Below are 26,765 nucleotides of genomic sequence, written 5' to 3'. Positions count from 1 at the left end.
ACGCGGCATTTTACAAAGAAGTGCGCCTTCCTCTGCACCTCTGCATTGGCCAAGATGGGGGTTCCGGTGCTTCCCAACCCTCCCTACAGCCCAGACCTGTCCCCTCCGGATTTCTTTTTGTTCCCGCGCCTGAAAAGAAAGCTGAAGGGAGGCGTTTCGACTCCATCGAGGCGCTCCAAAAAACTGTGACTGCCGAATTGAACGCGATTCCGGCGGATGAATTTAAAAAATGTTTCCTGCAGTGGAAGAACCGCTACCAGCAGTGTATTGACGCTCAAGGGTCCTATTTTGAAGGATAGTAGTTGTATAAGCCAAAAGGTTTAATAAAACTGCTTAAAACAATAAGGCTCATTACTTTTCAATCAAACCCTGTATATGGCTAATTACTTACATAAATGGCGAGATAGAGCCGCAATTATGGTTTGAAGTTTCGAAAATATCATAAATCATTCATAAAATTTATTCATTTTCTATTAAAATATGTCAATAGCTTGAATTGAAGAAGAAACTGGATCTTGAAAGACCCTTAATACACATTAGTGTACATGATTTTCCATACCAAAAAGATCCGTGCAGTTTCTCCATCGTAATTATAAAATTTATTAGCTTCTAGACTTCTACCAAATACTTCGAGAAAATACGAGGATTTAACTGAGATCGACCTTCTAAAATCATGGTTTTATAAATAAAATCAATTTTTAAAAATATATTTTTCAAAAAATTACATCCGAAGATAGACGAGCCTAAATTTAAATGATCTGAATAAAAAGGTTAAAAATTTTTCAACGGAATCAAAATAATGAGAGTTTCGTAGGTATTTTCAAATCGGTCCAGCTCACGTAAATCGTGCTATTTTTCCGAAGTATTTTGGCGTAAATCTTGGAATATAATAAATTTTGTAGCTCAGGTGGGAAACAGCAACTCGTTTCGTGAAGAATTCTCTTATCCATGTATTCCTATACAAATGTATATATGCATATAACTGCCTACCCATATCCGATTATACTTTTGGTGCAACTTGTATGTGTCGAGCTGGTGATTTAATTGCTAACTTAATACAAGCATAGCGCATATATTAAAAAAAACAGCTAAGTTGTACAAATATGAGCTTAAAAAATGCAGTGTTATCAAACAACAGCAGAGACTAACGCCCACGCAGACGCGTAATCATACATCTCCACATCTCCATCTACACTTAATATAGCATAATTTTGTGCGCATATATGCCCTCGCATCTGTGACATAAGTAGCAGAGCCAAGCAGAGTAATAATATCCTTGTGAGCCATCCTACAAATACTTACATATATCAAATTGCACGTCTCAGTTGAGCGTGCGTGTGGGTGTGTGTGTATGCTGAATGCACACCATGCAGTTGCTGCTGGCTAATGATGAAGTTGACATGACGGTGATGATGATGATCAAGACCAAAAAGGATGATGTTAATAAAGATGATTGTGATGTCAATGTTGTTTTTCTTTTTGCTATTGTTGTTGCAATGTTAATGTTGACTGCTGGCTTTGGGAAAACTCACAGACATACATATATGTATATACCCACACTCTCACACATGTATATACTATACTCAAAATGCACTCAAAAGCGCTAACGTCAAAACAAAAACATAGAAAAAGCAAGAGCCACAGGGGTAAGCGGACTATAGGGGCAACGGCGACGTGCGCAAAGTTGTAAGAAAAGCAAACATAACATGAATGCGCACTTAAGCTCGATTTACCCGCACACAAGCAAGACAAAATAAAAAAAATATATATATAACAATAATATAAAACTGTATATATTTGGCGTGCATGTGTGCGTTTATGCGCTTTAGGAAAATATCAAGATATTAAGTTGCAATGCGGTGCTCAAAGCAAGCCGCGGCAACCGCAGCAGCAGCAGCAGCAGCAGCAAGAGCAACTGTCAGCTGCTTATACGGGCAGGCGGAGAGAGCTGACAAAATTAATATTAATCGCTCAGATATCAGTATTCTTTAATCTGCTGCATCATTGTTGTTGTTGCTGTTGCTGCTTTTGCAATTTCGCCTCAACTGTTGCTGTTTGTGTTGTATGTTTTGATTTTAAATTAGTATTTATGAGCCATAGCAAACGGGGTTAAGCTTAAAAGTTCCACACAAAGCATAAATAAAAGCTTTTCATGCAATAACAGTTTGCGGCTAATCTTAAGCGATAGCTATCAGAGTTGATAGCTAGATGGATACCCAAACAATTCCATGCATACTTAGTAGGAAATGATCACAAATAGTTCGGTAAATAAAATATACACCCACGTTAAGCTCTTTGCCTAAATTTATGAGGGCTTTGACTTTTTGATTATTTGTGTATTTGCCCATAGCATACCTAACTATTTGTCTATTAGGTAGGTTGCGACGAAGATAAATAAATAAATTACCTGTATCTTTTTTCATTTGCATAAATTTAAAAATTTCTATTTGTTTTTGTCTTAAAAGTTTCATGAAACAGTTCCCTACAGAAGTTGTTGATCTTCCCGGGATCATGGCCGTGTCGTACAACTAATATTTGAGGAACATTAAGATGAGCAGAGAAACTCTGATTTTCCTCATTTGTGTTTTGAAAATAGAAAACAAGATCCGTGCCTCTTCAGAGGGCAAAAAACAAAAAAAATACACAGTTACACATTGCATCAATGGCGCCAGCAAGAGGAAGCGGGCAATCGCGGTAATAGCGCAGACACACCAAAATTTACGGCAGTCCTCAACCATCTGTGTGATCCTTTTGATAGAAAAATGTGACACACAGATGGCGCTCCAATCAATAAGAAGGCGTTGTTCATAAACAACAAGAGATGGGTACTAGTATTTCCACTACTTAGAACTGCTAGTGGCAGCCTAATCACCTACCCTGCCAGAAAGCAGTGGCGTAGCGAGGGCGAGGCGAGTGAGGCGGCCGCCCCAGGCGCCAGACCAAGAGGGCGCCGAAATCGTACGGATATAATGTAGAACTTTTTTTTCGTGGTGCTAAATTGTCACCTTGCCTCAGGCGCTGAAAAAGCTTGCTACGCCTCTGCCAGAAAGCAAAATAGATTAACGAAACTAACGCAAGACTGTGTCTGGTCGAGACTGAGTCTATGCTCCCGAGTGGAGTGAACAAGGAAAAAAAAAAACTATTGTTATGATGCAATAATTAAAGGTGTTGTAGGATGTCTAATTTACACCTTTCGTCGGCAATCTTGAGGTCATTCATAAATCCGTGATGCCTTCTTGGAAAAGCTACTTTTTATTTCAGAGCAAATTCTAAAAAAAAATTACTCATCAGTATAGAAATGAAATATTTAACTGCAAAGTTAGCAGGCAATAATGTTTTTGTTGTGCCACAAAAAGTGTGCAAAGCAGGGCGTTAAGTTTACAAATGTCACGGCACTTCAATGGAACCAGGGACAGATCGGAAGAAGAAAATTTGCATTGCTGAAATGAGCCCAAGATGGAACATTCTTCAGTTGGCAAACATATACATATCCATAATTGCAAATCAATTTTGTAACTCTGGTTCCCTTCAAATTCCATTTAATTATTGTAATTAAAAATATTTTTCAAAAATTTTAAAAACGCTAACTATACCATTTCGCCCAAGTACCGGGCAAATAATTTCCAAATCACGCTTTAGCGCATGGCTTAACTAAAATCCAATTTCACTCTGTCATATATTTCGCATTCATAAAATTGCGCATTTTAAATATAACAACATCCTTTCGACAGACCCTTGGAGAGAAATCTTTTCATTGCAGTGGCATCAAGAACAACAAGACGAAAATCAAAAGAGCAAACGGGAAAAAGTGGGTGTCAAAAGTTTTCAATATTCAAACTGATGTATAAATAAAAAATAAAAATAGAAACTAAACCAGTTACAATATTTATGAGTGCGACTGGGTCATAAGAATTTTGAGCTGAGCGCGTAAAAGCAATGCAATCAAGTGAGCGAGCAAAGAACGAGCAATGACTGGCAGTAACTACTACTAGTTGGGGCGCCCAGGGAGCAATTGATTAAATATTCATTACAAAGAGTCGCAAAATAAAATGCAGCACAGAAAATACAAAAAGCAAAAAATGAGTTTGAATGCAAAACACGAAGCAGGAGCAAAGGAGAGCGACAAAAGTGGATACAATGAAAATATAATCATTTGGTAGGGAAAATTTAAATTCGGCTACCAAAGGATAAGCAGCTGATATTCCTACAACTAAATACATATAGGTATATGCATTTATGTTTAATAAGATCCAACAAAATTTAAGCGTAGCGAAATGAAACTTTCATTAAATAGCATTCATACAGGGCGCCCATAGACTCCGCAGCGCGTGCAACATGCCTGTGGCGCATATGAGTCGTTTAACCAACGAATAGTCAGCGTGTGTATATGTGTATGTATGTGTGCATGCGAGAGTGTCTTTCCCATCCGCTGGGATGCATATGTGAACTTTACTTTTCATTCATATGAAATTACCTGCGCGAAGCTACCCAAACCACGCCTACCGCAGCCAACTCATCGAGGACACCAACCCAGCCCTTGCGGAACGACTGTGGGACCGCCTGTGGGCGCCAAAGTAAAGGTCATGCTGGATGCCATAGTTAAATTCCCACAATTTGCTCAGTGGTCGGGCAGTGGGGCATCGCATTTTGTGGCGCAGCTGCGAGTATTGCATCAACATTTGCCACACACATACATACACACGCTGGCCGCGTAGCGTTGGCTAACCTCGGTTGCAATGCGCTCGCTGGGCAACGAAAGTGGTTTGCAATTGTTCATTAAAAGTGTCCATGATTGCACCACCAGCTCACTGCACTCTGCGCACACACTTGCACTATGGCTAAAGAGGAGCCACCACACACATGGAAAAGGGCAAAAAAACGGTATGGGCGCGGTATTGAAACATGGAAATGCGACAAAATTCGCAAAGCGTTTGCCATTGCGCCCGGTCAAGTACTAATCAGCGCAACTTGCAGATGGATACTGTGGGACGTAGTATTAAAATTGGCACAACAACAAAAATAAACGCAGAAACTAAAACAATGCATGAAATAACAATGCCGTGTGTGAAACTATGGTGGACGTACTAGAAGACGCACCACATACAAATTTCGGAATTGTTAATCGGCATTTCCATGCAAAATTTAAAGCGCACAGGCAACTTGTGGGTGGTGTGTGGGTCGTGGGGGTCTGCACGCACATATTTACTACTTAAATTCTAACTTTCCGCCATGAATAAATCAACTCGACCACAACATTCTAATGGCAAAACAATCCATCGAGCTGAGACTTTGAACACTTGAGAGCAGTTGAGTAGATGTGCGAATTACGCAAATGAGTGAGTGAGTGAGTGAGCGAGTGAACGAGTGAGTGGAGTAAAGTGAAGCGCATGAATGAATTAGTCTATGCATAATGCAGGAAGTGAATGAGTGAGCGGATGAATTTTGTTGCAAACAGTAAGCAAATTCTGAACTAGTTGTCTAGCATTCAGCTGAAGCCGTGTAGTGGAATAAAATTGTGTAGTGTTGCACACAAATATCAGCCGCACGCTTGACTTCATTTGAATATACAAGTGGTAAGCTGCGTCAATAAGGAACAGAGTCAAAAGAAAGAGCAATGGCAACTTTGGTAGATATTTGTGTGCAGAGAACTCAAGCATGCGTGCAAAGTACAATAGAAAAAAAGAATAATAGCATATAATCGCTCTAAGCATAACATCTGGGCTGAAAAGTCCCGGGCCTGACAAAGAAAACACGTTTTTTTTTTTATTGTTCAAAATTAGCTCATCATCATCAACGTAATTTTTCTTAAGAACAACGCAATGATTCCAGCGCCGTTCTAACATTTCATTGATTTACCTTTTGCCTCAAAATAGGCCTCAGTTTCAACGATTACCTCTTCATTCGAGCGAAGTTGGTTACCGGGGAGCATTTTTTTTCGGTCTGCGAGTAGCCAGTAGTCATTGGGAGCCAAATCTGGCGACTACGGTGGATGTGGGAGCGATTCGAAGTTCAATTCATGTAGTTTTACCACTGCTCAGAATCATCAACACGTTCTTGTTGTTGGTCAACAGAGAACAAAAGCGGCAACCCACTTCGAACAGAGCTTTCTCATACTTAAGTCTTCATGCAATTTATATTGCCAACCGTTCTTTTGATATCTTTATGATGTCCGCTAACTCAAGCAACTTCACTTTTCCGTCATTCAGAACGATTTTGTGGTTTCTTTTTATTTTTTCATTTGGATGTGGAGTCGCGGGACAGTAGTCCAACGAATGCGACACCGAAATAATTTATAATATTTTCCTAATATTGGATCTCCATTCCAACAATGGCAAGCCATCGTCTGATGAAGTTTTTCGATCTTCAGGTAAAACCGGAGACTGATTCAGCATATTTATCATCATTCATAACATCACAGTTCGTTGTGAGCCTTAGCTTCCTGCACAATTCTTCTCCATGCATCTCGGTCCATAGCCAGGCTATGGTAGTTGGTCACTCCTATGCTTCTGAGATCGTCTTCAATGTCGTTTAACCACCGTTTCCGTAACCGTCTTCTTCGCTTTTCACAAATCAGCCTGTTTGCAGCCTGTACACGGTCGTGGATAGCAATCGTTGTATCATCTGTTCTACTGAGAAGCAGTTTGAAGTGTTTAATTTCATCCACGCTATGAAATTCGTGATCGTCAATTTTTAGATCTGGCGCTTTTCTCAACGTGTTAATTGCAAGATACTTCGTTTTGTCTTCGTTGATCTCTAAACCGAAAAAATTTGCTTTTGATCGGAGTGCTTGAAATACTTCTCTGAGAACATTTATATTTCTCGCGAAGATAACCAGGTCATCTGCAAAGCCACTCATTTGAAAAAGAAACTTTCTTGAATATAGTGCCCGATGGATCAACCTCGTTAATTATATGGCCCAGGATCAGATTGATGACAAGCGTAGACAGCGCATCTACCTGCTTTACTCCTGATTCAACGCTAAATAAATCAGATGCTTTGCCTTCTAAACAACGCATTGAAATTATTAAAATTCACTATAAAAATGGTGAAAATACAGAAATTGGTGAGAAATCTCGAGCTGTTGGGACAAGTTAGTGATGAGAAGAATAAAACCCGTGCACGTCGCTCAAGAACAGCCGAAAATATTGCTGAAAGTGTTGGAGAAAACCGAGGTTTGTCCATTCCTCGTCGTTCTTTGGAACGAGGCATTCCACAAACGTCATTACACCGTATTTTGCATAAAGATTTCGGTCTTAAGGCTTACTATATAAAGTCCAGCTAACACAAGAACTCAAGCCGGCCAATCATCAACAACGTCGTGTCTTTGCTGATTGGATTGCATGAAAATGATCGGCAATTCCATTGAAAAATCAACTTGAGTGATGAGGCTCACTTTCACCTTGGTGGCTTCGTCAACAAGCAAAATTGTTTGATCTGGGGCTCAGAAAATCCAAGAGTTATTGTTGAAAAGCCTCTTCATCCTCAACGTGTGACTGTTTGCTGCACCGAAGTCATTGAACCTTACTTTTTCGAAAATAAAGCTGGAGCAATGGTTACGGTGAATGGATTGCGCTACTGAGAGATGATTAATGATTTTTTAGGGCCGGAATCTGGACAACGTTTATTTTCAACAAAACGGCGCGCGTACGATTAAGCGCTTCCATCTATGAACATGTCATGTTTGTTTCCACTGTGTAAAAATACATGGTCATACTAATTTTTATGAAAATCCGTTGAGCGGGGCAGAAGTTGCTACTCTGCAGCGACACCTGGTGGCGAGTGGCATCAATGAGCGTATTCTATAAACCTTCTCCGTGGAAAAATACATTTATATACCAATTTTTATAATAATCGGTCTAGTAGTTTTTGAGTTCATCGATGACATATAGACAAACATTCATTTTTATATAAAAGGATAAGTTTGAAAATTACAAATTTCAGAAAAAAGTATCAAAGTCAAGCAGACGTAAAAATTAGTCTTTGGCAACTCCGTCAATTGTGCGGCGATCTATTTGAAGTTTTGACACAACATTCCTCAGGAACTATGCATTGGAGAAAACAAAAAATACATGCAAAAAAAGGTTGAAAAACCTTCTGGTGTGCCAGAAACTTTGTTTATATCACATCCACAAAATGGATTGCTTTTCGCTTGAACAAAATTTTGAGATACTAAATTGAATATTGAATATTGAAAATCGAATTACCAGCCGGTGTTATAAACGGACCACCTAAAAGCTGTAATTGGACTCCATTAAGTTAACTATTTTTTGTGCAGCAAATCAGCTCACTTTTCACAACTCTTCTCGCCCCAACTGCTTTACTTTCCTTCAGTACTTTTTCTATTCACCTCGCCACTGCAGCCTTCACTGCCGCCGCCATACTCAATCGGACATGACATTGGGGATGCTATCCATTTAATATTTGCATCGATTTCGTTATTCTTCTTCCACTTATTCAGCTCTATTCTTTGGTTTTGAAGCATGCTGCCCCCCAATGGGGCTTGTCACAATGATTTTTAGTAATTCCGAATATGTGAATTGGAAACCGATTAAAATACTCGAGGAGCACGCTGTGCGATGAGTTTATGTTGTTGGCTCGTATGGCCTGTTGAGTAGTGATTCGCAAGCGTGCATCAAATCATCGTGCAGTTTTTGTTCGTCATGAATTTACTAACAAAAACGAGGAATTTGTTAAATTTAAATATTAAATGTTCGAACAGTTTTTATATTTTTTTTTTCGTTTTAAATTCTGATAATCCGCTAGATGTGAAAATACCTATGTACATATCCATTTAGTTGAAAGTAATTAGTTGCATTTTTATTTATTATGCGTGAAATTGTCGTGAATAAATGTTGAAATAAAATTAAAGAAACTGTTGATAAAAAAGTGTTCGTTATTGGACGCGGATTCGGATAGGAGGGAAATCACAAAAGAGACACATAAATTTTTTTTCTGCTTTTTTCAGGAAATTTATAATAAAAGTGGCGCCGGCAAAAAAATTTGTTTATTATACAACTCAACAAAATAAAAAACAAATACGCTTTCATCGAATTCTTTACTCACTGAATCTTTTGTTAGTTATCGAAGGGCGAATTTCTTCGATCAATTAAAAATATCTACAGTTCCAAGAGAAGCCCTTTCAGCTAAGAAAACTTATAATTCTAAGTAAACTCTAAATGCATTACAGTTTAACAGAAGACGCTGCATTCCTAAGGATTGTGGCAACGCGATCGAAGCTGGTAGGTAGTTGTTTAAAAAGTGGTCAGAGCAGTGCCGTCCGTTTTTTGGCACCAAGTGTCTGGCATAGACTCATACGTGGAGTATCTTTTGAACAAGTTCGTTAGTTTTCCTTTAAAGGAGCAATAGAGAGATCCACTCTCTTGGGAAGTTTGTCAAAAGCTTTCTACACCGACGGCTCCAAAGCTGAAAATGGTACTGGAACGAGCTGATATTTGGACAGTAATTTCAGATGCTTTACAGCTTAAGTACGATGGTAAACGTCGTTCAATCGAAAGTCTTTGCAATACCTGAGAGAGTAAACTGGATAATATGGGATAGTGGCGAGGACTTAAGACCAGGGCCTGTAGTGACAACAGAGCTGCGCTAAAGGCTTTAGAAACCGCTCGCGCTTCTTCAAAAATAGTCCAGAAATGCCATTTGAGGCTAAACTCCATTACGAGGTGATTTTTTCTGTTTCCCATAGACATTTTGGTAGCTCCCTACGCTCAAGTAGCCTTCTAAAAACCAGGCTATGCCTGTTTATTTCAATCACTTCTCGCTCTCAAGCGTCTTCGCCCTGTCGTAGGGGGAAGATGATTAACCGCCTCTGCTGAGTCTCAGTTTTTATAGACACCTTATCTCTTTCATAGTCTCGGCCACTACGTCGCATGCCGCATTCCAACTGTCTTTTGAGCGTAGCATATGTTGCATGAATGTTACTGACGAAGAAGGTTCTCCAAAGACTTTATGTAATTTTTCGTTCGCAGAACGAAGGCGCGAACACAGTAATTACAATAGAGAATGTCATCGTGGTTGTACTTGTTTAAGTATGTTTTTAAGCAGCCACGACCACTGAAGAACTGAGTCAGGTGAAAGACCACTTCTCCATGTGACCTCGTTAGCCAAAGCTTAATGTTGGGGTTGCATTTGTGCATCCAACGCACAAGGTGAAATGAGCTTGAGCTTATTTGTAATGACAGGGTGATAACAAAATTTCTTCTGAGATAATAAATGAGTAAACTACAACTTTTGGTAAGACCAATAATAGGTCACAATCTGTGGGACAACGTATGAGCATCAGAGGCAACATCGCTGATCCACTGTGTAAATCTTGTTTGAAAGATGAGAGGCATTTTCTCTGCCGCTGTCTGGATGCCATTGATAAACAAAGCAAAAAACAATGGGCTCGGAACCCCTACCTTGCGGAATTCCAGAGCAAGCAACGAGCGGAAGAGACCTAAGATTGTCGACGAATCCATACAATGGCGATTGAGCAATTAAGATGTGATCCAACTCAAGAAGGCTGAGTAAAAACCAATGCAGGTTAATTTTTTTAATTAGTATTGCAAGTGAAACCCAATCAAAAGCTTTAGAGCGGTCGGTTTAAGCGGGGTCAATCTGGTACCCTGGTTGCAAGGCAGCGATACAATCATCCGAAAATACAGCTAAATTATACACTTTCGAGCGGCACGGAAAGAAGCCATGCTGCTCCGGACGCACCATCTTCTTGGCAGCAAAACGTAATTTATCCTGGATGATGTGCCCAAGCTTTGCCATCGCTCTGAAATATTCCTATGGTGGCAAATATCATTTTTATTACCTTTCTTAAAAACAGGTTAAATGAAAGTCAATTTCATGGCATCAATAAAAGTACTTTGTGATTTGTTAAGGATTAACAACAGAGGATGTGCTAAAAAATCAACCGCAGAAAAACCATCAACATCAGTGTATGAGAAGGGTTAAAGTCGGACTATGCCACTGGAGGTATCTTCAGTTAACAATCCAAGCTTTCCAAATCAATAGAGGGTTGTATGTTGTGGATGGTATTGTCGGAGGCAGATGAAAAATTGGACATTGTCAGCACAATGAATGAACTTAAGTGAACCCTCTTACCGTAGCGAGCTCCTTTATAACCTAACTTAGACATCAGTCATAGAAATGTAAAACTTGAAAGACCTCTCGCCGTAGAATAACAACTCGTGTTGAACAAACTCGATGAACTTAACCTGCCAATGGGGTGGCAACTGTTAAAAGCAAATTTAAACAAAATTCCTAGTGTGACAGATCCACTTAGCATCAAAACAACAAAAGGATGACACACACTACGATTGCATACACCCCAAGAATAACACTTTTTGTTAAACAAATATGTAATTGCCGGAATAATCCCAAAACTTTGACGAAATACCACAGTCATTAGCGCAAATAATTCTCTACATGCATTTCAACAATGGAAAGCAGAAAGGACGCAAATTAAAGCAAACATTCGTGGACACCAGTGCACATATATTCATGACACATAGCACACTAGCACCGGCTATCCTTTCGACCACGCTTTTATGACTAGTTGCTTTCCCCCTATCGGCGCACTAATGACTAGCTTGCTTCCAAATCGAGCTAAAGGCATGGAAAGGAAGCGCGAAGGAAGAACCACTGTGTCATTTACATTTTGGCGCTCACAGCAATGAAATGATTTCATCCAAGCTTCCTGCTAAAGTAAACTTTCAGCGGCTCTGCTCAAAACGAACTAAACCCCAACATTCGCCGCGAAGTATGCAGCGTTTTTTGTGTGTTGCCGACAAAGCGCAGCAAAATGACTCATTCGGCATTCAATGGAGGGCAAATGACTCGCTTGTGGCCGATTTCTGAGCAATGATTCCTTTCTGCGACCCTTCGTTGGGAACCGAAAAGTTAACACTACCCAAAACCTATTGGAACCATTTCGTGGAATAACTTTTAATTCGAAACATTTATGCATGAAGCTGTGATGTTGGCGATAAAAGTGACGAGCCAGCAGTTACAAGCAGTCATCCGCCGTCAACATGCCATGCGAGCAACTCTACTCAAACTCATGGAACTCATTTGTTGTTTTTTTTTTCTTTTATAGGAATCGCGCTCATTGGGCAGCGAAACATTTCGAGTTGACAAAAACCGTAAATTGCATTAATAAATGCATGCAACGGCAAAAGCAAAAGCAAAAAGCGGAGGGAAAGTCTTTCAACCAGCAGTTCAATGGCAATACGGAATGAGCAGAAACAGAGTGCGCTGTGGGTGGCAGAGTAGCAAATTATGTGGCGGCCGCAAATGCCTGAATAATTACTCACTTTGTTCAATTTACAGTTCCATGTTACTAAAGTGGTCGTCAACACACCCACACACACACACACATATATATTTTTTTGAAGAGCGCTAAAGTGTATGCAATTTGCTAAAGGGCTTCAGCGCTTGGAGTAGCGAGGTGTCAGCGCCGACAGACGTAACGAAAATGTAATTTTGCTTCAAGTGTTTGAGGTCAGTTTAATGAATGCGCAGCGTAGTTGTGATGGACAAGTAGTAAAAGTGCAAATGTATGCAAAATAATGAGATGATTTTAAATGTTGATATGTGGTGATACCAGCGGTGGTTAGCACGTACACCCATACATGGGTATGCACATGGAGTTGTGGTAATTTTGCTATGCCGAGTTTGCCTTTGTAGCATCATGTGGTTGGCCGAAGATGGAGAACGCAAGTTGTATGTGTGTGTGGGTGTGTAAATTTATAAATTTTCTTGTAATTACATGAAGCAACACCAGCAACAAAAGCACATAGAAATATTAATAAGTAATAAGATGCTTATAACGGATTATCGTCAAGAGCACCCCAAGCGCTAATACACAGTTTGCCAAGAAAGTGTTTTTGGATTTGTTTCTGCATAAATGGTATTTTTTTATTTCCTTGGCAATAATGCAAACAAATTCAATGTTTAAAATAAATTTTAGGTTTATTAAAATTTATAAAATTTAATTTGTGTTATTTTTCACACTTACACTGCGTTTTTCGTCATCTAAAACTAATAAAACGGAAGAGCTGTAGGCAATGAAAGCAAAATTTGTAAGAATTTAGATTATTTTGGGTTTCACTATCTAAATTCATTATTGGTGTAGGATTCTTAAGGGGGAACACCACTGTGATTTTTCAATAAAATCGATTTTTTTTTTTGCATTTTTTTTAAGTAGATATATTCAAAAATATGAAAAAAAATGTTTAACTTAAAAACTTTAAACTCGTTTTTCTCAAAACGTCTTTTCTGAACACGGTGGCCTCAATTTCTCGAAAACTTATATTATAAACCGATTTAAATTTTTTTTTTAATATTTTTACATGTATTGGCTACAGTCGTTCATAGCCGTTTTTTAAAACTCTAAAAATGTATATATAGTCGAAAAAGTCTTTTCGTATTTTGTCAATAGATGTCGTTGGAGTCATCTATCTCCAGTCCTACCAATCACATTGTGTCATATCATATGGTGTTGGAAAGATGACATTCTAAGCTTCATTTAACCAAAAAACTCGGAGAAGTTGAAAAAAAGTTATAGCTGTTCAAAAATGAGTGAAAATAATGAAGAAATTCGCTATATTTTGAAATTTTTGTATAAAAAAGGGAAGAATGCCACGCAAGCCACCAATGAAATTTGTGAAGTTTACGGAGACGATGCTGTATCAGTTCGTGTAGCACAACAATGGTTCGCTCGCTTCCGTTCTGGAAATTTCGATGTGAAAGATACACCTCGCTCCGGTCGACCTTTCGTTGAAAAAGTCGATGAAATTATGGAAAAGATTGACCAGGACCGTCACATAAGCTGCCATGACATCGCCAAGGCACTAAACATTAATCATCAAATGGTTTTGAACCATTTAAAAAAGGCTGGTTACAAAAAGAAGCTCGATGTTTGGGGACCACATAAATTGTCTGTGATAAATTTAATGGACCGAATTAACATCTGCGATTCTTTGCTGAAACGAAATGAAATCGAACCATTTCTGAAGCGAATGGTAACAGAAGACGAAAAGTGGATCAAATACGACAATAATGTGCGAAAAAGATCATGGTGCAAGGGTGGTGAAGCTCAACAAATGGTCGCAAAGCAAGGATTGACGCCTCGAGAGGTTATGATATGGGATTGGAAAGGAATCATCCACTATGAGCTGCTCCAGCTTGCTCGAACGATTGATTCTACATTTTACTGTCAACAACTGATGAGATTGACGCAAGCAATTGGAAAAAAAACGGCCAGAACTGATCAGCAGAAAGGGCGTCGTCTTCCATCAGGACAACGCTAGGCCACACACATCTTTGATGACTCGGCAAAAACTGGGAGAGCTTGGCTGGGAAGTTTTGATGCATCCACCATACAGCCCTGACCTTGCACCATTGGACTACCATTTGTTTCGGTCAATGCAGAACTCCCTTAATGGAGTAAAGTTGGCTTCAAGAGAAGCCTGTGAAAATTACTTGTCGCAGTTTTTCGCCGAGAAACCACAAAAACTTTACACTGATGGAATAATGTCTCTAGAAGAAAAATGGCAAAAGGTGGTCGACCAAAATGGTACATATTTGGTTTAATAAAGTTCAATACAAATATAAAAAAAAATGAGTTGAAGTTTGATTAGAAATACGAAAAGACTTTTTCGACTACCCAATATTTTCCAGCCTTTCGAAACAAAAAAAGGGTAAAAACACAAACTCATTTTTCAAACCTGCACCATTTTCTCAAAAACAAAAAAAAAGCAATAAATAAAAAAAGGGACCGCCACGTACGACGATAGCCATTGATGTATAGATTAAGAATTTTTTTGGTTTTTTGCTTTCTTAGCTGATTTTTCACCGCTGTACCGTGGCCACCAGGGTGCATCAGTTTTTTTATGACGCCATTGCATTAACATTAATAACAATTGTAATTCTTAATATTTTTTAATAAAAATTTGTGTCAGTATAATTGAATATATGTTGAATAAATTATAGTTTGTCCGATTCTCAAATAATCATCCCTATTCATGAAAATCACTTAATTTTCACGCGTTCACAGTGGTGTTCCCCCTTAACCCTTTACCGGATTTGGGCGCAGATATGGTATTGCAGTATTGCTTCAATTTTATTCCTCAGTTAAGAATTATAAAATAATCCGAGCTATTTTAATCCATCAAATATAGATTAAGCAATAATAAAAGGCAACAAAAATTGTGTATGATTTCATGACATTCCGAAATAACCTCACTTTTGTGCACGTGGGTGAAAAAGTACAATTCAAGTGAGAGTGATTTATTTTCGAAAATCAATAACAGAGTGAAATGTAAGTAAAGGGTTTTCTAATAAGAGGTGTTATTTTGATATTCAAAGAAAAGTGCAATTTTTTTAATATAAATGATCGGATGTTTATTTCATTATAAAGAGGAAGATATGCCGTTAATAGTGGAAAAGAACATCAGTCAAATGACCACTACGACCAAGTTTACAAGACAATATCCTTTTCATGAAATTTCCCATAGCCGAATTGCAAAGTAGCTGCCCTATGTCCTCGATAGCCTCACGAATTCCATCTTTGAGGTCTTGAATCGACCCTGGGCTATTGGCGTAGACCTTCTCCTTCACGTGGCTCCAAAGAAAAAAGTTACAAGGTGTTAAATCACAAAATTTCGGTAGCCAATTGTGACCAGCTCTTCGAGAGATAACACGGCCCGGAAACTTTTCCCGTAAAAGATCAATGGTTTCGTTGCTTGTGTGGCACGTTGCGCCGTTTTGTTGAAAATAAACGTTGTCCAGACCAATACCATCCAATTACGGCCACAAAAATCGTTAATCATCTTTCCATAGCGCAATCTATTCACCAATAACACCTGCTAGTGGTCAACTCTTTACTTTTTGACAAAAAACAAAAAAATTTATGGAGTCGATATACTCAACTTCTTCATTATGTTTCTTTTAATATCTCTTATTGATAAATAAATAAAGCTATTTCCACCGTGAAACAATTTTGGCTTTTTGCTTATATGTGAAAAATGGCTTAATTTAAATGCCCGGCATGAGCTTGTCTACAGGCTGCCCATGGCAATTTAAAATTTTCAAGGTCTTGCTCACATATTGAGTTTATCAATCTCGATCTGAATGTCGTGTTTCAGTTTTGGAATTTTTAGTGGCTTTATTCACATTGGCTGCACTTTTCAAAAAAAATTCAGTCTGGTCTGCTAGCCCCTTTTCTATCCATGAAGTTTGTTCACCAACATTTGAATTGCCAACTTATTCGGATGATTATTTCCACCAAAAATGTTACCACCATTTTGCGTTATATTGTTCTTAAAGATCGACCATTTGCATCATAAGTTTCAGTAATTCCAATTCAATTTATTCACGTCTGAAAGCTAGGCATCACTTTTGAAAGACCCTTTATAAAATATTTCTTACTTATTCAAATTTATTTTATCGCTTCCAAAATAATAGACTCATGTGGCAATAAATAGTCCAAGCATCAACATTTTTTCAAACACATTTACGGGAATTAAATTAAGTACTAGGTTGTTCAATAAGTCTTGCGGTTTGATAAGAAAAACACAGTTTTGTGGCTTGCACTTGCACTTTATTATTCAGCATAGTCTCCCTCAATATCAAGACACTTTTTCCAAGGAGATTCCAATTTGTGAATTCCATCTCGGATATAGGAATCTAGAAGGGCTGCAAAATACGCTTCCACAGCTTCCACTCATTTGATGAAAAACGCTTTCCGCGCATAAGTTTTGTTAGGTCAGCAAACAGATGAACGGCGCTAGGGAAGACTCCAACAGTTCGAACTCTAATTCATAGATTTTAGCCCTTGTCGAAATGCGAACCGTAAGTTGTCTTTCCGACCAGCTATATTATCAACCCACTCACGCTGGAATTCTACTACTAAATAACCTATTAAAATATGATCCAAGCAATAGCCAACAGGATTAGTTGGACCCACACCGAGTATTATAGCCGAGTGTCCAACATATAAATTGGGCCACTAATTAGTTGCGGCAATCCGACCAGCAGTGTTCCCTGCATTCTATTTATCAACCAATTCTAGGCAAGGTACGAACAAGGTATCAATATTTCTTCCTTCTGCGTGCAGATTGGCTAGTTTGGGGAACTGTTAAGGTCAAATTGATTCTTCGAAATATCCTATGACGTGAAAGGAATTGAGTTAAGTGGTATTTTTTTTCTCTCATGGTTCCTTTTTCATCACGTCGTAAGGATGGGTATTAACTCAGATGTCCATCTAGCTTTGAGTGATCTCTTCTACCAGTCTTGCCAGTGGACGACGCCTTTCTTTTGCTATAATATGAATTTTTTTATACAATTTTTTTTGGCGGACAACTAACAAGTACAACACTCAGTCAACATTAAGTCCATCGTACTGCACTCGGGTTCCCTTTTTAATATTCTTTTAATCTACCCGATCTCCAAAGAAATGTGAGTAGGTCCTGTGGTGCCAAGGAGCCAAGGTGGCCGCTTCTTAACACATCAGTGTCACAGAACTCAAGCCTAATTCGAGCGAAGACCGAGTGGACGCATAGAAAATGGTCTGCCTCTTCTCCATCTATTGGACAGAGTGCTCTGAGGTGCACCGAGCTGACTACTCTGCTATATGGGATTCTTTTTCTATTGTTAGGGTCACCGGTGTTTGGCATTATTGGTGTCAGACAGGACTACACATCCTATACTTACTTCCAATCATATTCTAGGTATGTTTTAAAGTTTAAACGCCTATAAATCATCAGCCCTGGGTATTTACAAGCGGCCTTTGAATTGTTAGTTACAGTCGCGACATTTAAAAATAATTGGCGCGTGCACGTCTGTTGGGTGTTCGGTCGTGCTTCTCCTCCTATTTGTGTGTGCGCCTTGATGTTGTTCCACAAAAGGTGACAATGTTTTTATGAAGAGGTTTTTCATGGCAGAAACAAACGGAGGCTTGCCATTGCCTGCCAAGGGGCGACCGCTATTAGAAAAATCTTCTTCTACAATTTTGTTGTTTCATGCACGTATATTCGAACCTATGCACTCCCGAATAGTTGTGATGCACCAACTCATTCGGCTACGGCGGTCCCATCATTTACCTTTATAAATTCTATTGCCTTTCGGCTGCTTTCATCGCGTTCTGTCATTCCATATTTCTCGCATATTTTGTCACACGCATACATCCGTATGCACGATTAAAAAAAAATCCAATTAAAGCTAACAATTCCCTTTCAAAGTGTCTTGTTTAATTGTAGAATAAGTGTGCAATATTAATATCAATTTAATCCCAATGAAAAGCTCCTCCACACATTCCCTCGACGACGCCTCGCTCCGCACGCACCCTGCGTCTTCCTCTTCATTGCACTAGTTGATAGACGAGTGTGTGGTGGGCATAAATGCGGTCGTAAATAAATCCAGAATTGTTGTTGTATTGCCTTCGCCCGTAGTGGGCAACAGACTGGTGGTTTCATCATCATTGTGTACGGCGTCCTTGGCTTGTTGCGCCGCCAAATTGAATTGTATGAGAATGATGAGGTAACTCGTGATACCGCCACTTACCTGCACAAAATTAACAGAAAACAACATTAACAAGCAATGAAACTTAATATAATAATTAATGGAATTTTATTGAGCATCAACACTTACGCCGTAGAGCGTCTCCATGTCCAGCGTGAAGAAACCGCAAGCCGAGAAATCAACCGAGTGATTCAGTAATTTGAGTGATAAGTGGTTGACCTATTTTGCATAAGTAGGAGGTTGCAAGTGGAAAGCGAAATACATAAAAATATTAGTATCGATTCAGTGTTGGGAAGAAACTAAATTAAGTGAAGTGCGGAGTGCATTAAAGTGGGCAACTCTATTCACAAAAAAGGCACTTACAATCTCGTAGAGCAAATTATTATCGGCCGCAACGCCGCACTTGTGCAGACAAATGCCAGTGCGCTTCGATTCGAGTGCCGTCTTCCAGCTGAGGTAAATCAAATAGATGCACTTTCCGGCGGTGTAACTCAAGTAGATTGTCGTAATGATGGCATTCTTGGCCGAACGAAATAGCGATGGAATGACCTGTTGAATAATGGATATGCATGTATTTATGTTTGTATGAGTATATGAATATGTATGTCAGCATGTATGTGTGTATGAGTGTATGAATGTTTCGTTGCAAATAAAATGGAAATATAAAAAGGCAATCCATTTAGTAGACATTCGCTTTCTACGCATTTTTAAATTGCCGCAGACGTCCCAACACAGTTACCTGATGCTGCGTGGCGCAATACAGGAAATACAATTGTGCCGTGAAAATGAGGAACCCGTAGGCCATCAACACCAATATCGGATAGCTCCAGAGCTCGTTCAGCATTTTACCAATTTCGCAAATCTCGTCGTGCAGCTGACACAAATTGTTCAATTTCTCCTCCACCTTCTGGATGTCGTTGTTCAATTCAGTTTCGTAAATCATATTAAATGTAGGTGGTTGACTGCTGAGCTTTTGTTGCTTTTTGGGCATTTCAATAGCTTCGCCGAATGAGTTTAAGGAGTGTGCCACTAAGTAAGTGGGAGTAAAGGATTTTGAAATTGAAAAAAAAAAATTAATTTTTAACGCAGTATTTTACTTTAAATAGTTTTTTAATCAATTGAAAGTTAGTTTGTGAAAATTAAACTTTTTTTAATTAATTAAAAATTTGTAAATTATATCTTGAGTAACTCTAGTATTTGTATTTGACTTGGGTATTTGATGCATAAAAATAAGCGCATAAGAAGTTCTTGCATGCCACAACAGCTGCTGGCTGGTATGGCGTGTGTTCGATACCAACCTTTTGCAAATGAAACAAAAAACAAAAAAAAATAGAATTGGTTTTTAACTAAAAATTAGAATAATCTCTGTAAATAAATCTTCACATCAGCCGAAAGCCTCTGCTGCTAGCGCTGCGTTTGCTTGAGTTTACTAATAATTTTATTATCATGTAAGCGTTTAAAAATAAAAATAAATAAATAAAACAAATCTTCACTAGAAAACCATCTGTCATTCTGGGATGCTGCTGATCATAAAATCCATCCATATACTTATAAAGAGATAACAAAAATTAAAAAAACTGATAATTTTTTGTTACACAGTCCGTTACATAAAAGCGTGGTCACTGTTACACGTAGATAAAAAATGAGAGCGTCCAGTTTCCTTTTCTATGACATAGAGGGCACCTTCATGCTTTTTGTAAAAAGTCAGCTATCTGTCAAATTCAGTCTTCATCTGAGTGGTTTTTCGAAATGAGTGCTGTCACGCCTCTCGCTTTCAGGCAATTTTTCTATGTTTGCATGAAAAAGAACCCAAATTAACGCAAACTACTGCTGCGAAATGTATGGGAAAGTCGAAACAGTTCATTAGCAAGTGGATAAATCGCTCTAAAACGGTCGGTAACGTTGATGATTTTCCTGATCGCGGAAGTGCAAGCAAAGTCTCAAAAAAAGACGAAGAAAAGATTCTCGCATTGTTCTCGAAAGATCCAACTTTGACTTTACGTAGAGCTGCTGTGAAATTAAAGGCAAAAGGTGTTGACATATCTTACGGAACGATTCGCAGGCACTTGCTTGCCAATAAACTGAAATATCGCAGTACTTTGGAAAAACCAATGTTGAGTGTAAAACACGTTGAAAAACGAGTGGAATGGGCGGAGGAAAACTTGGACCGTGATTGGAGCAACGTAATTTTTTCTGATGAATTCTCCTTCTGGGCATTTCCGAGCATCAAACACGCCTGGACCAGTAGGATGCTTCGACGGACTGTTAAATACCCCATGTTTGGGGGTGCTTCTCAAACAAAGGTTTCGGTACTTTGTTCTTATTTACCGACAATTTAAATGCCGAAAAAATGAATAAAATATATCAAAAGGCTTTGTTACCATCTGCTAAGCAATGGTATATCAAGAAAAATCAAAGCTGGATCCTTCAAGAGGACAACGATCCGAAACATCGGAGTCGAGCGTGTAGCGAGTGGAAGGCGCATAACGGAGTTGTCGCTTTTGATTGGCCATCTCAGACACCGGGTGTAAATTCTATAGAAAATGTGTGGGCTCTGATGAAAATGCAGCTTCGCAGACACAAGCCATGTAATTTAGATCAACTTTCTCGACAAATTCGGAAAATTTGGAGGTATTTTCCGGTAGAATATAGTATGCAGAAAAACTAGTGGAAAGTATGCCCCGACGGTGCCAGGCCATAATTGACAATGCAGAAGTTTGGACTTGCCACTGAGGTATTTGCATTGAGTATTGGCGACCAAATTATCAGTAAATTTGCGAATTTTCGAAAAATCAATTGTTATTATTTAGCAGTGACCACGCTCTTATGTAACAGACTTTATTAACTGAAAACTGAAACAAGCGGTCGATGCCGCCACAGTGTTCGCAAGTTGTCGGAAAGGTCGGTGTTACCTGGCTGATGGCAAGATTTCATTAAGAGGCATTGAATTTTCAACACTTATAACGCCACATATTAACGCTTACAAAATCTAAATTTCAGAAAAAAGAGGGACTGCTTTTTTTGAAAAAAAAAAACAAAAATTAAATTAAACTTTTATTTATAAAGATCACTAAGCAAGAAATAACTCCAAACGCTAAATTTGCTTCGACTAACTGGATAGATTTGCCATCAGATCGCAAAGGGTTAATACAGCCTTGCAACTTATTTTCGAGGCGCTTATTTTCGAAGGCGCTTTCCAACGCAAAGAGGGATTTTTAAAAATAAATAATTGCAGAATTTTTAGTCACACTGATAGCGCACAGTCAATACTTAGAATTATTGAACAACTTTCACAGTTGTCAGCAGGTTGGCGTCATCAATTAAATTCTTTAAATGTCGACCCTTTGCAATTCCAAAGCACTGCACTGGGTACTGAAATAGTGGCTAACGGTTTTTCTGTAGCATACACTTTTCGACCATTCCTCACCTTTAGCTGACTCATTGAAACGCAATTCGTCTTATCTCATCTACACTTGTGTTCAAAAAAGTTGTAGCACGATGAACTACCAAGATTTAACTATTTTTTTGGACTTTTTTTCATATTTATATAAAAGTATACTGCATAAGAAGAAGAAGAGAGAGAATACTGCATAACCAAAACCATGTAACCCAAAGCTCCAGACTTTACACAAAACTTATAAAAATTTAACAAATTTCAAAAAAAAAAAAAAAAAAATGACACAAAATATTCTATTATTTACTACGAATTTTCAAAAAAATTCTGTGTATGCAGTGTTGTAGCCCAACAGAGGCCAAATTGCAAGTTACTCAGAACTCCTGCTGATTTTTGCCAATTTTTTTTTTTTTTTTTGCTGAGTGGTTGAACATTTTCCTCCACCCAAAGGCTACCGAATACATGGAATTTCATGGCAGAAAACTCTCAATTCCTTATGGAAAAAAGTGTTTAAAATCTAGGCTACTTTTGAGTGACTTCAGTTACATTTTATAAACCCATATATTTGGCGCTTAGCCCTTTATTGGGTGTTTGGTGGAGCTCCCCTTTCGATGTGTGTCTTAATGTTGTTCCACAAAAGAAGGGACCTACAGTTTTAAGCCGCATATGGAAGACAAATGGTTTTTTGTGATGAGATTTTTCATGGCAGAAGTATATGCGTTGGTTTGCCATTGTATTTCATTTGTCATTTCATGCCCGGAGATTCGAGCCAGAGCACTTTCGAATGGTGGTGGTGGTGGTAAAGGTGGAAGTGTTGTCTGAGTGACACGGCCCAGGCCCAAGTAGCACAAAAGATAACAATTTGATACACCACTTGTAGAACGACTGTTGTTTTTTTTAGTCGGACCATTTTGATTTGACTATGAATCTGCCTATGCTGTCTATTTTCTCTTTTGCAATTTCTTTGAAGTTGACCGTCGAGAACTCCTCCAACATTCTATGTCTCAGAGCGCTCAGACTAGGGCACTCACACAGATAGTGAAATACTGTTTGTTTAAATTATTCTTGATTGCAGCTTCTACATCTATTGTTGTACGGCCACCCCATCTTCGTGGCAGGGTCTCTCAAAGACCAGTGGCCGGTTATTGTTGATGTAATTTTGAACATGTCTACTCGTGGCTTTCTTAACAACTCGTCGATTCTGGATTTGTTGAGAGTGGGCCACGTTTGTTTAGTTATTTTGCAGGTATCCGTGTTGGTCTATCTGTCAACGACCTGCTTCCGAAATAGCCTATTTCTATTGCTTCGGATTCGTTATAGGTTGCCCCCTGTCCTGCCAGTTCATCAGCTTTCTCATTTACTTTAATGCTCCTACGGCCAGATATCCAGATGCGAGTGATGTCTGTCCTGCGCGCTAAAGCATTAAGTTCTTCTTTGCATTGTCTGACGATTTTTGAATTGGTTATATGTAACTTTGCAGCTAAGATGGCTGCTTCACTATCTGGAAAAATACATACTTTCGATAGTTGCTGTGGATGGTTACTAATTATCCTGCCATCCATCAAATGTATGTTAACCCGAGAACCTCTGCTTGAAAGATACTATTCCAATTCCCCAGGCGAGAAGATTTGGAAGTTTCGGGGTCTTTCGAATATACTCCAACGCCGAATGATAGTCATGCACCAACTCATTTGGCTACGGCGGCCGCTTAGACTTACAATATAATGGCCTAAAATTTAGTGGGCTACAAAACTGTGAAATTTCTAAAGATTCTAAATAAAAGTATAGAATTTTTTCAAATTTGTTAAATTTTTGCGAATTTTGGGCAAATCTTAGAGTTTTGAGTTATTTGTTTTTTGTAGTAGAAAACATTACGCTTTCATACAACATTAAGAGCTACAACAAAAAGAATTAAATACAAAAAGACAACTAAAAAAATGTAAACTTTGTATTGTTATACTCCTATTATTTTGCACACAGGTGTATGCTTACATCACAAACTTTTGAGAAATTCACAGCACAAGTGCTTACCCGGTGAAATTTTATTCTTTCCATAGTTAAGCCGTTTGATCGCCTCCATATGTGTGAGCTCCTTGTACAGGTACTCCATTGACTGTCCGAAATCTTCATTTGTAATGGAAGTCTTTAAAGAGGTCGTGTCTTTCCCGCCATTTTTCATCTCATACCATGCCACCATTTCATCCAGAGCAGTGTTGATCCTGTAAAAGCGTTGTCTCAACGCATTCAAAGTTATTGCGAACCAAATTTTGTCCAATGAGTTGTAGAAAGTTGGAAAGCCAGAGAAGAACCAGAGTAGTGATTTCCATTCGGTGTAATCAACCAGAGTGACGTAAGTCGATACTAAAATAGTGAGCTCGCAGACAACAGTGAGCGCAATCATTATGAGGATCCGTTTGGAGATCGCTGAATTGTCTACGGCTATATTCTCACGCAGCAGCTGTTCATCAACGCCGCGAATGCGTTCGTAGAGTTCACCGATTTTCGATTGATTGCGTATCGCCGACCATTGATCGGTCATCATCATTACCAGACCGATGTAGGTGAGAAAGATGCCAATTACGAAAGTCAGTGTGCCTAAGACGAGTTGTGTAGGTGAATGAGTTGCAGATGTATCATAAATTGATCACTACTACTCACTCTGCGAAGCTTTCAATGCGTGATCCTCTTCTGAGAACGAGTATATCAATAAATTGTAGAAGATGTTAATCGCAAACATCGTAGCAATCACGACCGCAGTGCCAATTTTGCTGCTGTGCAATGCGTGCGTGTGCCGGAATGCCTCCAAGCTATGCGGATAGAGGCCAAGCAGCTTGCACAACAAAAACAATTGGCCAAAATGCAGCAATATCGGTTTCGCCGTCTGTTGTGCCATATTTGCACAGGTTTTATTTTAATTTTTTTAACTTACACCAACACTTTTTTCTATCACATGCAAGTGCACGACTCTAATAAACTGTGCACTCGGCGAAGGCAGGACAGCAAATGCGGCCAACAAAGAGCAAACTGTAAAGGAGCACTGGGCAATGAGCGCTGAACGTGCCCCATCCACGAATGCCCAGAATGCGGTGGCACTTAATATTATTAAATGCATTTAATATGCGCATTGGAGATTGGGAACACGCGTGCGAACAGTCACTCAGCCAGCCAGTCAAGCGGCTTAAATGTTGGGGAAATGCCCGACAGAGTTGCTATTATCAGCGGAAATAATGAAGAATGGTTGTCGATATATAAAAAGATAATAAATTACAGGGAATGTAACAAATTTAACTGCGTAAGCAATAAAAGCTAATCAATATTGTCCTCAGCCCAATGAACGGTTCATATATGCAAATCATATAAATAATTACCTCATTAAATTAAAAAAAAAAAAAATGAAATAAAAAAATGTTTTTAAACGTCATATAAATCTATTTAATGGTCAGGTAATTAAACAAATAAACTTCGTTTAAATGAGATGAAGCGATTTTCCTTGACCATTTCGTAGGATGAGGGAAAAAACTCGAAACGTTTTTTGTGTTTTTTTTTTTTTACGATCAAACTTGCAAAGCCGTTCCCATTCTTAGACAAATGATTAAACCTTTAGCTAATCCTCAATTCGTTTGTAATGAAATATGTGCCCAATGCCGGTTCCACCCCACAATTTCCATGTTTTTATAGACAACCATTGATCGAAAGGGTGGTTAAGTTTCAAGGACCGGTGTTGATTTTGAATTAAATACAATTTTTTTAGGAAATTAATGTCATTTCTCTTTACTATGATAAAATTGGTATAGCTCAATTACGTATGGAACAAAATATCGGCCAAATGGCCGCCGCGACCTCGGCGGCACACCTCCATCCGATGGTCCAAATTTTCGATGACACTGAGGCATAATTGAGGTTCTATGCCATTAATGTGCCGAATTATCGCATCTTTTACCTCTTGAATTGTTGCTGGCTTATCGACGTACACCTTTTCTTTCAAATAACCCCAAAGAAAGAAGTCCAGCGGTGTCGTTGACGTTTAGGCGTGGTTCACATTCAACATCGGCCCTTGAAATTTAACCACCCTTTATAAGAGCGTGCTTCAACTGCGATGTCCGTATTACCAGAATGAAATCGTAGGAATCAGCGGTTTGCTATTGCATTTGATACTCTTTTGGGTCCATAATAGGCAGGCAGGTTAGGTGGCAAGAGTACCACGGGTAGACTACAAGTAGCACTAGAGTGCCGTTTTGATACCAGAATGTGGACCACTACCAGTGAAAAGTTACATAGCTTAAGGAAAGAAAAACCATCTTCAGCCATCCAGTGCTGTTGATGTAGCGGAAGAGAGAAAAGTGCAGCCTAGATCCTTAGAACTGACCCAGGCTATCTCTAAAAGGTACCCTAAGGAACTTCCAGCGCTTAGCCGCCAGACACTAGCCACCCGGAGATTTGAAAAGAAAGTATTCAACAGTCTCTTTCTCTGGCGGACCCACACAGCTTCCGCTATGGGGGTTGTGCGGTAGCCCAAGTTTTTCCGCATGACTTTCGATGTGTTTTTGAGATAGCTAGCGATAAGATAAAATTCCACATGTCTTGCGCTTTTTTAAGAAAGAAATTGTACAGTTTCCCTTTAACAATGGTCAAATGGACACCAATGTCTGAGATGGGGACAATTGAAACCTATTCTGTGGTGCTGAATTTATTAAGTTTTCTCGCTTCTTACCTATTTTTTTTTTTTAATACAAAACTGGCTTCACCGAGCACAAAACTGTTAAGGAACCTTTTTGAGACGTAATGTCGGCTTTCAATAGTCGTATATTATGACCTGATGCCCACTAAAGACATCCATCGG

At 38.9% G+C, this 26,765-nt stretch overlaps 2 protein-coding genes across 3 annotated transcripts in view; one reads left to right on the top strand and one right to left on the bottom strand.

Annotated features, from left to right (window-relative positions):
* LOC129240059 (uncharacterized) overlaps positions 1-26,765 on the top strand; it is a 144,856-nt gene that overhangs the window by 18,232 nt on the left and 99,859 nt on the right. The gene's annotated exons all lie outside the window — the stretch shown is intronic.
* Positions 18,379-24,818, bottom strand: LOC129240058 (gustatory receptor for bitter taste 66a). Its single transcript, XM_054875525.1, has 6 exons — positions 24,584-24,818; positions 23,957-24,520; positions 19,271-19,560; positions 18,895-19,080; positions 18,661-18,750; positions 18,379-18,573 (listed from the first exon to the last, which is right to left on the bottom strand). The coding sequence occupies exons 1-6, from the start codon at positions 24,816-24,818 to the stop codon at positions 18,379-18,381; spliced, it is 1,560 nt and encodes a 519-aa protein (XP_054731500.1).

The sequence above is a fragment of the Anastrepha obliqua genome, chromosome 3, assembly GCF_027943255.1.
Source record: "Anastrepha obliqua isolate idAnaObli1 chromosome 3, idAnaObli1_1.0, whole genome shotgun sequence".
Taxonomy (NCBI): Eukaryota; Metazoa; Arthropoda; class Insecta; order Diptera; family Tephritidae; genus Anastrepha; species Anastrepha obliqua.
The sequence above is the reverse complement of the archived record's forward strand: the minus strand, read 5'-3'. Positions and strand labels throughout refer to the sequence as shown.